At 37.5% G+C, this 12,440-nt stretch overlaps 1 protein-coding gene across 1 annotated transcript in view; it reads right to left on the reverse strand.

The window, feature by feature from the left end:
- Positions 1 to 915: 915 nt before the first annotated feature.
- SLIT2 (slit guidance ligand 2) overlaps positions 916 to 12,440 on the reverse strand; it is a 197,610-nt gene continuing 186,085 nt past the window's right edge. The window contains exons 32-35 of the mRNA XM_072406874.1: positions 9,562 to 9,716; positions 8,115 to 8,403; positions 6,145 to 6,356; positions 916 to 2,784 (exon numbers count right to left, since the gene is read on the reverse strand). Of these exons, the coding sequence (XP_072262975.1) occupies positions 2,543 to 2,784; positions 6,145 to 6,356; positions 8,115 to 8,403; positions 9,562 to 9,716 (898 nt within the window). The 3' untranslated portion in view covers positions 916 to 2,542. The remainder of the gene's footprint in view (positions 2,785 to 6,144; positions 6,357 to 8,114; positions 8,404 to 9,561; positions 9,717 to 12,440) is intronic.

The following is a 12,440-nucleotide window of genomic DNA, read 5'->3' on the forward strand; positions in this document are numbered from 1 at the left end:
GAAGGCAACACCCTTGAGAATGGTGAATAAGATTATCACTAACTTGTGATGTACACAGTGCCTTTTGTGCTATGTACTTTTTGGCAATTGTTAATCTTTCTTTATGACCCCCTGCGCAAAACTGATAGTATGTGTAGGAGGCCACCTTATTGAAAGCCTTTATCATAACGCTCATAGAGGTGACATGCAAGCAGTAGAGGTCATCCTAACTTTGATATACACAGATTAGCAGCAAATTGGAAACACCCTTCTTAAAAATTGTGTTGGTTACCCCTTGTTCCACCAGAACAGCTCTGAGCCAACCCTATTCACCCATTAAGCATGGACACCCATTAAGCATGGACTCTGTAAGAACCCTCAAGGTGTCCTCTGACATCAAGACATTAGCAGTAGATCTTTTATGTTCTGTGGGGTTTACCAAGCATGGCGCCAATAGATTTGTTTTGTTTTTCTAGTACGTTTTTAAATAACCGATCCATGCGCATAGGACCGTCTACACGATTTAAAAGAAAACATGACTCATCATACCAAGTTACCTTCTTCCATTTCCTCAAGGTCCATCTGTGATGTTATAATATAGGGGTCAGCATAGGTATTCTATATGCAACAAGATATGAAAAGTAGTCCTTCTGTAAGATTGGACCAGAATGCATCAAGAGTTAGATTTCCATAACCCTGTTGCCTCTTCACCAATTGCCCTCACCCCAGAAGACCAATATATCCCAACCCTTGATAGTTGCCATATTAATGACATACTCAGTGCTATTCACTTCAACTGTCCGTGGTTCCAATAACGATGTTGAAGAAGAAACAGAGTTTCACCATAGAATGCTGCCCACTAGGCACTATGTACTGTACAGGTACTGAAGAACCTCACATACGCTCATACATGAATACAAGGAGACAAGTCAAAAATATGGAAGTAATATCTGTTTAATTTACAAACATCAGTTGCATTACTGATATCAGTCCAAATATGACAAAGCACACTGCATTATACATGTACACCTAATTTCTTTGTAAATACAAATAAAAAAATGTTGAACATAACAAATGTATTGTACAGAGTGCCTGCTTGTATCTTTATTTAAGGAAAGGAGAACACAGCCCACTACCGACCATTAACAATCATATACTGGATTTAGCAGCAGCTTATTAACATGGGAACCACGTGTTACTATGGTAGTCTTATTACAGGGTCAGCCACAGTTGTGAACGGTATAATCTGCTCTAAAAACAGATACAACTTCATGGGGAGATATTAAGGAACTTCCTCTAGTCTAGTGACGTTCATCAGCCTACAACACAATTTTAGTTTCTTTACGTAAATATACATTATATTTATATTATATGTAGGGAAAATACTTCTATATCATTTTTGATCTAATGTAAACACACTCTATTGTACATTTGTCACCACGTGCCCTAACACTGAGCACACGGCACATATCACAACCACGTTATCGAACACAAAACTAGTTCATCTGACACGTTAGTTCTATAAGAGGGAAAAAATCCTGACTTTTAGTCATTTTGCATTTATCAAAATACAAAAAAAAATTCAGGACAAATATAAATTAATATATATTAAAGCATTGGAAAAAGGGATAAACTAAAATTGTTAAGAATGATGTACTCTGGTACAATAAATATGTCTTTTTCAATCTGAATACTGCTTATAAACGTTTTTTTTCTTTTTTTTTTCCTTTTTATTACTTAGAAGTTGTAAAATTATTCCTAATTATAACAAAACAAAAAAAAACTACCTGACTTTTTTGTTTTCTAATGGCCCAGTTAATTTTTTTATAGTACAAAAATAAAACAAAATAAAAAAATAATACTGGAAAAGGCTAGATGAAGACATCCGCACACTTCTTGTGCTATCACGTGACATTAATAGATTGAAAGGATGAGTCTACTCTGGGCTAATTCTCAGTCCCATCCTTGGTTTTTTGTCTAGATGGCTTGAAGTGCGTCAGAGCTCCCGATACGTTTCAGCGGTTCAGTTGGGGGTGCGCTCAGTGCATCAGGGTTTCAACTTGATCCCTTATCATTCACAGCTTTTCCTTTATCATAATTGTGTGGTTTCCCCGTCGATGGGGCTGAACAGAGGGCTGATATGTCACAACTACCAAGCCTCTTATCTGGGACAATGAAACCCCCCGACTTCTCAACTTGACAGTAAAACACATCAAGTATCTTCTTTGTCTTCAGAATGTTGTAAATAGCAAACCATGTCGATCAGAAATTGTATTTCCCTTCAGTCGAGGGAGATCTACGTAGACTTATGTGTCAATGTCCATCTGACATATTTTCTTCTTTACTAGAAGTCCTAGATAAGAACTTACATTTTTTGCTTCTTTTTGTTTTTTTATTTTTTTTCATTGCCAGTGAGGAAAATGTCATTTTTTTCTTAATAAAAATAAGTCTGTTTCTGTATTTTACAATATAATTCAAAATATTTTCCACTATGAAATTTGAATTAGTCCAACACGGCCAAAAGGTATACAACTTTGTCAAAAGACTTGTGACGGTTACATATTTAGGAGGGGCACTTTGTACAGCCGCACTTTATGACTTTCTCAACTTCGTCCACAAATGAGGAACCGTCAGTGCACTCAAAAACATATTTCCGTCGCTTGCTTCTCAGGGGTCCACAGCATTGACCATTGGAGCAGCCTCCTCTGCATTCTAGTCTCGATACCTTCTCGGTCGTCTGGCAAGCTGCATAACCTTGCTGCTTTTGGTAATAATCTCTGATCCGTTCCCCTCGGCAAGAGATTTCTGCAAGAAAAAACCCCTCACTGTTAGAGCTTGTCTATAAAGAGATTATTGATATATTCCTGTTTCAAAATACAATGTGTATGTAGGGACATATTTGGAAAAAAAACATGGGATTGAAAACATTTTATACTTACTTTTATGAATATTTGATACCTTATTCCCCATTGCTGAGCAAAGTGACCCAAAGGATCACATTAAACACACTTCTAAAGTGCGCTGGATACCTTTGTTACTTGCCACACTCCGTGGTTCTATATCCAGTCACCATGTATATTCGGGCCTGAGGGCTAAGGTGAAGATCCTTCAGGCAGCTTTGCTCAGGAACAGAGTGTTGGATGATGAAACAGATGCGTATAAATCTTCTTTTGAAGGAGCTTTTTACATACATTTATATATGAGCCAACCTGAGAATAGGGCCTGATTTATGAAAGCTCTCCAAGGCTGAAGAAATTAAACTTTCACCAGTAAACCTAGGTGATCAAGCAAACCTGGAATTGATTTTTCAAAAATCTTTGCAATTACTTGGAAAAAGTTTTCAGTCCTGTACCAGACCCATTCCGGGTTTGCTGGATCACTAAGGTTCACTGATGAAAGTGTATGCGCTCCCGCCTTGGAGAACTTGCGTTGATATGTGTTGACCGTTCAGTACAGACCAGCCATTATCGTGTAGACAAATGATAATAAATTTTTGATACAAATAATTTTTTTTTATGTTATATGTGTTGAATAAGTTTCTGTACAGCAATATTGCATTACCCTCCAACCATCTAATATTAACCCTAGCCTAATTCATAGCTATTAATCTCTATGTCTTTAGATGCAACAGGCCAATCTCATCCCAAAACACCGAAGTTAAAATTCCTGGCAAATGTTTGCCAAATCACTGATTTAACATGTGCCACCTCCGACTCCGGATCCTTAAATTTCTTCTCTTACTTAACTACTAGAAAAGTCCTGTAAAAAACAGGGCTGAGTATCAACTCATAAAACAGTCATACTCAATTTAAAACGTCCAACTATATAAAACATATTTGCCTCTTGAGCTAGCAAAGTGACGTATTACAGAAACATTAAAAAAATTGATTGTCGTAATAACGTCAACAAAGGCTTAATTAATCCCCAAATGCCTCAAATTTTGGAGCATTTTTTTTCAAATTTTCTTTCTTTTTTTAAGGCAGATATGATTTAGGCTGAGCAGCCCACAGGGACTTATCAGCTTGTTGACACACCATCCCTTATGGCAAATGGCAGAACTTTCAGATTCCTTCTGCAGATCTGAAACCTTCTAAATTTCAATAAAAATTGGATCTTTGCCTTTATGCTGGATAAAGGAGGGTTAAAAAGGTTAAATACACATCATGGGCCGACATCATTCCAATTTTTCTACATCTTAATAACCATGATTTTTTTTTGACAAAATTTCCCAGTCTATGAACAATATATACAGCGTTATTACAATGACAACAAAATTGGTTGCTTAAATCTTTTATTTAATATAAAGGCCATATCCAGCTTGCTTAGTCTGAACAGCTGGTTTTGTTTACATCGGGGAACTGTTTCAGAGAGCATGCAATTTAATTTATTAGACCTCTAGCTCAATATTATTCAATCTGCTGCTTAATACAAGTTACATTCCACAAGCTTCATAAATTACCAAAGTATAAACCAGCTAAAAATGAGCCATCTGTTAATCACTTCCCTGGGCCCAAACCCCCACCCCCCAGTCACATCGATGCTGAAGACAAAATAAATAAATGCCAGCTGAGGGAAAAGAGGAGAAGACATTGATATATGGTGGAAGGAGACACCACAATGAATGGAGGTGGGAGGGGAGAGGAGTAAACTCTTGTTATTCAACCGTCTCACCTGTGGAATTCTCTGTGATATATCAGCGGAAGCTGAAAGGGGCGAAGAGCAGAGTATGTGATAAGGCAAAGTATGGAGTCATTGTCCATTGCAGAAATAAAACGTTAATAGAAGACACAGAGAAATTGATCAGCAAAGCTAAGACAGAAAGACTGAGGTTTATTAGTAGATGTACACAGAATGTGCAGAAGAAAATCCTGTTTGTTTAGGACCCCTTTTTGTGGTAACACATGGAGGAAGGGGTTTGTCTCTCCCAACAACTATCAGACTTTGTAAGGGATTGTTCACACAGACATTTTTTTTAAAGCAGTTGAATCTGCAATTTTGTATTATTTGACAGCCTTTAATGTTGTTTTTTATGTAGAGAAACCGCTGAGTCTTGGTTTTTAGCTGCTTTGTGCAGCATCTGATAGCTGGCTGACCAGTCAACCACTTCTATAGACTTGAATAGCAGAACATTATAGATGCCTGCTACATATTTAAGGAGCCGTGTAAGTAGTTGAAATACATGTTTAAGTGTTTAGAGGACAAAATACAAGTAAACTATGTTTTTTTACTTCGTATACTGCTTTATTCCCTGTGCAAGGCAATCACAAATAGTAATTTATTAGTTTCCCAACATACCTCTCAACTACTCTATTGAATGCTTAGTGGTTGGTTTTGGGTGCCTGAAAAGCAGTAACAGCACCACAACTTTACTGTCTGTGTGGACAAGCCCAAAATACAGAGAAGACAGACTTACAGATTTCATTTGTGTTGCCACCTCCAAGTCAAATCTGGTTTCCTAGAGCTAATATTTACTAGATCAACACCCAGTCACTAACATATCATAAAAACTTTAAAAATTGTCATCAGCTGTGCTGCTAAAGGTGCGTACACACTTCCAATTTTTATCGTTCCAATCGAACGACGAACGATCGATTGGGCAAAAAAACGTTCGTAAAAAAGTAACCAACGACGCCGACGAACGAGGAAAATTGTTGGAAACGAACGACCGGACCGGCGGATCGGATTGGGCGACGATCGTTGAACATCGTTCGTGTGTACGGTCGTTCGTTGATCGTCCATGTTCAGAGCATGTGTGATGAACGAACGTCCGTTCACTTTCCTGTCATGCACATAGTTCCTCTATCGCTTAAACGATCGTATCTATTGTGTGTACAATATCTACGAACGATCGTGTCGTTACCTCTATGTGCAGGATCGGTGCTATACGATCGTTCGTGTATATCGTGCAGGAACGTTCGTCGTTCGTTTTCCGACGATAATAATTGGAAGTGTGTACGTAGCTTAAGTTCATGGCCAGCAGATATTTACAGTATGCTTTCACTTTAAATATTTTGTGCAATTGCATTGTTACATAGCAGTAAACCATTTCCTGTTAATAGATATATAATTGTTAAAGTTATATGTGTATTGATCTACACATCTGTTAAAACACAACTTTTTATTTCATTTTCTAGAAACAGAACCTGGATGTTTATAAGGATTTACCTTTATCACAGTTGTCTCCGGTGTAGCCGGTGTTGCACTCACAATAGGCTTTTCCAAGGCCTGAGAGTCGGCATTTGCCATGTTTACATTTGACAGACTGGCAAGGATTAAGCTGTTCTTCAATTTCATCACAGAGGACTCCACCATAGCCTGAGGAACATTTACAGCTGTAGGAAAATGCATTGATTGGCAGGCAGGTACCATGTACACATCTGTAAAATAACAAGAAGGGTCCAATGTCACATTACAAGGTATTTCATAGATGCTGAAACATGTGATATTTATATTATTGAGACATGAGATAATGAAACCAATACATCCTAATCTAGGCAAGAATGTTGGATTATTATTATTAATAAACAGGATTTATATAGCGCCAACATATTACGCAGCGCTGTATATTAAGTAGGATTCCTAATGTGTCCATTTCTAGGAGGTAAAGGAAAAGTTCAGCTACCGTTCAGCTAGCCTCAATTTTCTGGATGAGTCAGAAATCTTGGTTATGCTCTTAAAAAAACCCAACTCTTAAAATAAATGATAAATCCAACAAAGAAACTGACTCTTTTGGAACTGACTGTATATAAAGAAATTACCCCCACAACTAATAAAGTTTATACCAACAAGAGTGATTAAAAAAACTGAGAAATACAGACTTGATTGTTTCAAACACTAGACTTACATCTGGAAGCCATCTCCAACTACCAGTCTCCACTACCAGAAAACTCCCTCTTTAAAAATGTTCGGGAGAATTTCACACTCTTCTCAGCAATTATAATAAACAAATAAATTGTCTCCAAGTATATACTGCATTTCTGCCAAAAGGAACATATGTGCTAGGTACTGTGAACATCCCTCAGCTGGAAGCTGTCGGAGCAGCATAAATTCAATATAAAAATAAAAAAAAGACACGAATACACAGGCTGAAAAATGTAAGGTTGAGCAGTTCACAACTGATAAGAAAACCTATGCCAGAAAATGGAAATCAGACATCATTCTCAAAAAGATAAAAGCGTATGTGCTATAGACTAGAATCTCTGTGTTTGCAGAAACGCTTTATCATATGAATTCTTTTAAAACTTTTTACCTGCCAAATCAGTGATGTAAGAAAATTGTTGGCATTCCAAATGTGTTGCTCTCTAAACTACAATTATCAAGGCATAAATTGCCAATGGTGCTCATGTGTCATTGCAACTACTTCATCAAAAATACAAATGTGATTGCTTGGGAAGCCATGTTTGAAACAGGAGTCAGACACCAAAATCCATGTCCTGTGTTCTTGTGTGCTCAAAACTATGGGAAGACTTTCCTGTGATAAATATGGTTATTGCTGACCTCATTTCTATATAAATATATATAAATAATACACATCTGAGTTGCCATACTAATCTTTTGAACTAAACACTGACTTGAAACAATTATGCAACTCAGGTGTCCTTGACATACTGTTGCAGGTTAGTGACTCAGAAATCAACAAAGCACATTTAGGAATAAAAATGATTTTTAGAAGGTCAGCAATGACTGCACACATGTTTGTCTCATGGGAGTTTTTCTTTAGGGGAAACTCCACTTTATTGTGCTGTTTCCATTGTAAGTAGATGCCAGCAGGGTACATGAATTATTGACAAAATCTTTGAATCCAGGTTTCTAGACTGAGCAATACAAAAGGGCCTCTCTCTGTTGGGCTTTACATTACAGAGAAAACAATGGAAGAGTAGTAATTTTGGAATCACCATGATTTTTCTTAAGTAGTAAAAGCTATATTCTGATTGGTCAAGTGCCCATGCCCATGGGTATTAGGAATATTGTGATAGAAGAAGGACAACACCAATGGTAGCCTGGCAGTTTCCAGAAATGGAAGCCAGTACAACAGGGTAATGACCTCCTTAGGCGTGGTATTAGTAGCAGTAACCAGAATCATGTATTATAATAACTACAGCAAAAATGTTTTCCTAAAATACCAAATCACGTACTTATTTCCCAGACAAGGGTCATTAGACTGTTGATCACAGAGAGGTCCTGACCAGCCTCCTTCACACTCGCAGGTGAATCCAGACTGACTTGTGACCTGACAAGTTCCATGCACGCACAACTGCTTATGGCACGGCTCACACCCAGGAACGATTCCTGTTGGCAGACTGAACTTCTTAAAGTCTTGTAGATCATTGTTTACATGCAGATTCCGAATGCAGCCTTGAAAGCTGGTTCCATTCTGTCCAGGAGCTTGCCGCAAAACTGCAACGTTGTTTTTCATAGGAATACCTGTAGTTCAAAAACAATGGTAAAATACAGCTAAAGAAATACACAAGGCAGCAGCATCAATAAAAACAGCATACAATATTTCAACATCTAATACAACAGCACATCTCTGCTGTGCAGAAAGAAAAGAAAAAGAAGATATTCTCAAATGTGGCTTCAGTGGTTCCCAAACATTAGTTATTGCCAATAGTCTCATTGGGCCTGATTTATTAAGGTTCTCCAAGGCTGGAGTGGACACAATTTCATTAGTGAAGTTGGGTGATCCAGTAAACCTGGAATGGAATTCTTAAAAGTAATTTGCTATTTGTTAGCAAATGTTTTCAATTCTGGACCAAATCCATTCCAGGTTTGCTGCATCATCCATCTTCACTGATAAAAGTGTATCTTCTTGGCCCAGCCTTGGAGAAATTGGAGAAAAAAACAGGCTCATTGTGTACAGCACATAATCAGTGAAACCACTATGTATTATACACATCAATATTAGAAATATAGAAGAAATAGAGTATGTTGGTTATTCCAGTGAATGATTTAGTTTTAGAAGTGTTTGTTCTACTGCCATCCTTTGTTTTTTCTGTACCATGGCTATGCAAACAATTAAAACTGTTATTCACCATCTCAGATCATTACTTAGATGTCCAACTTTTCTAGCAACCCAAATGAATTTGGCCAAATATATGGTATAGAAGACAAAGCCTCATCTTTCAAGTAGTGTTTAATAAAACATTTTCATATTTAATAAAGTTGAGTCTATGCACCCAATCTTTCATATTTCTCTCTTTAAAAGCAGGTAAAAAATAGGAGTTGTATGAATTGTATGGATTTCAATTAAATGCAAAATGTTTGCAGTAGCTGTGACGAGTATAGGTCAGCCCGACTTGCTGCTATGTAATACAACCCTGTGATAGTTATGCATGTGCATCAACCATGTGTAGCAGGTGAGACTGGAATTCAAAAATTCTCTGTCTTGCAGGAACTAAGTCAGAAAATCCCTTCTACAGAAAAGTCCTCAGAGCTCTTACAAACATAAGATACTTTCTGAGCTCAGTACACTATACCAGGAGTTTGGTGTGTCATTAAGAGGTCACAACATACATTAGTCATTGTGATATGGGACAAACAAATGCACCATTATCAATGACATGACAAAGCAATGTCTTTTACCTCCTATATAAAGCGGAGAGTCAAAGCCAAGAGAGGATTGTTTTGACAAATTAGTGATGGTCTTAGGGTTTCCTCCATCCACTATCAGTGACAGTGTTTGATCCAGGCTTACAAGTTCCACAGTGTGAAAGTGGCCATCATTTATTGTCTCAACGCTGTATCAAAAGGAAAACAAGGAAAACAAGACAAGTTAATGCACCATGATAGAGCCAACCTCACAAATCACTGAACGCACGTACTGTGCTGTCAGATCAGGTTTATAGGGCAAACCCTACTAAAAAGCTAAATACACAGTTGTAAAAAAAATAATATAAATGTATATCCCCTAGGCATTAGAATATTTAAAACAAATCACTAAAGTATGTCAGCTTTAACATGTATATGTTTTTTAAGGTCAATAGCAATCTTTTAAAATCTGCAGCTTTCATTAAATAATATCCAGTGATCCTACCATTAGGGCCCTTGTTCAGTCACTTCCAAGTATAGGGTGACAATGCTCTGTTCTTTTCTTCTAATTCTGCATTGTCAACCTGTTACATGAACTTCTAATAAAGACCACAAGTCACTGATTTTATATTCATTATGAAGACCATCAGGAAACCCTTCCCGAGAAATGCTTGCTGAAAATGCCATGCAGTTACTGTTGCAGTGGATGGACAAAAAAAACTACAAAAAGCCTGTAGCACCGAGAAGCAGCAAAGAATACAATTTTTGTTTTTAAAGAATGCAAATTGTAAATGTTTACGATGCTCAGTGCTGCAAAACAGATGTCAGTTAGGGTTTACATCTACTTTAGGTCTTTCTGTAGTTAAGGGACCATAATTCCAGCATGCCTAGGTCATTCCAAATGACTAAGTTGGGGAAATGAGTATAAAAATAGGGTAGTCCTTCAAATTAATTTGAAATTGTGTACTCAGGAGGCCGCTGTATGTGCTGACTGCTAAGAATGTCTATTTACCGCTTCTTGGAAAGCAGCTCAGTAAAGTGTCATGCTGTGTAACAGATTCGCTTACTGCTGCTTTATGACTTTTGCTCCTTGGTGTTCACCTGATTTATTAATTAGTACGTTGCTGGATGTACTATGCACACAATATGCCCAATCAAGGGAAGACAAGCTTTTTTAATCATCAGCCTTGTATCCCTTAGGGAAGAATTACTGCCTAGGAAGAGGAAGCTGAAAGTCTGATGGAGGTCACAACACATGTGCCAGTTCTAAAACTAGATGAATATGGGAAAGGCTTGGTGTTCCCTAAGCAAGCATGGGGCTAAGCAGGCAACTTTATACAGATCATTCTTCACTGTAGATGCAAATGTATATTATGAATTGTTTGGGGCTTTTATCCCATGAGAAGTAGAGATACAACCATCTCATATAAATGTATTTATAAGCTGTTACAATATTCTAAGCCACAATAAAAGGAGTAGAACAAGATCTGTGTAGAAAAGGTGATTTTAGCAGAGGAGATGGGTGCCAAATGTTGTGTACATACAGGTTCCAGGCATGGGAACCCAACTCTGAACGTATGTACGCTAGCAGTATGGTGTGATAATGCACTACAGTTTGATTCAGTGTTTCTCAACCAGGGTTCAGTGGAACCCTGGGGTTCCCCCAGATATGCCTTGAGAAATTAGAAATTTTTCTTACTGGGCAGCGATGTAAGAAGCATTCTTCCCACCAATGATCACACTAATGTACTGTGAGTTGTGGATATTGTTATTATTGCAGGAGTTCCCTATGACCTGAAAGTTATTACCCCATGTTAAACAGGCTGAGAAAGGCTTTTTACTATATTTAAATATCTGGCTAAAAGCTGGCTCAAAACACCCAATCATTACCACATGTACCTCAATTCTTTGTAAATAAAATGCTGCTAACCAATTATCTGACACCATTGAAAACTTTGTACCTGTGTTCATCCCAGTGTACTATGTTGGTTCATAGTTCACCTCATGAAGAAGTATAGAAAAAATTATAATGCATTCATACGTATTGACTTTTTTTTCATCCCATCTATTCAGCTTTATTATTTTGAGGAGTAGAGTAGAGCAGACCACGTACAGGAACAGAAGTTCAACTCTCTGTGCGTGTACTTGGTTTTGGAAAAGTTTACAATAAAAGGCATATTTTTTTCATTTTTCTAAAATCTTTGTTTTGTGGCCATTACATTTACTCATCCAGAGAAAGAATTTAATTGCACTCTGGTGCACTGGCAGTGTCATAGCTGAAGATTTTAGAACTGATCAGACATATTTCTCATTCTGGAATTTAGCTCCTACGTGGAACCCATTACCTTGAGAAAAAACACAAGAATGGACCAAGAACTGACAACAGATGGGTAAACATGTGGAAATCATCTACAATATCATTGTGTGTTGCATAATGAGGTTTATGATTGGGATTGTGATTAAACAGATTTGTGAAAAATGTAGGTAAAGGAAAGCGAGCGAGTGCTGCCACCTCTTGCAGACATGCCAGCGCCAGATGTGCACAGTAATCACACTGTTTCCAGCGAGAGGCATGTCACACTAGGCTTTATTTGGCAGTATTTGTTTTGTATGATGGCCAAACACAGGTTAGCCTGCTTATGAAACACCTAGAAGGAATGAGAAGGAGTCGTGATGTACTGTGCTCATAATACACTAGATTGACTCCCGTCAGCCATGCTGAGTAAGTATTAATTACCGGACTCTGCATCACACAGTAATGACTGCATATTTCTTCTACAGACTAATTATTGTACTGCTAATTATCTTCCATATGGTTTAAGATCTAATTCGCCATTTATCATTTCAGATATAGCACAAAGAGAGTCAGGGTAGTAGATAGAGGTGTCTGTTAAACACATATGTAATGATTGTACTTTATGCAGTCTGTGAAT

This window comes from Pyxicephalus adspersus, chromosome 3 (assembly GCF_032062135.1).
Source record: "Pyxicephalus adspersus chromosome 3, UCB_Pads_2.0, whole genome shotgun sequence".
NCBI lineage: Eukaryota > Metazoa > Chordata > Amphibia > Anura > Pyxicephalidae > Pyxicephalus > Pyxicephalus adspersus.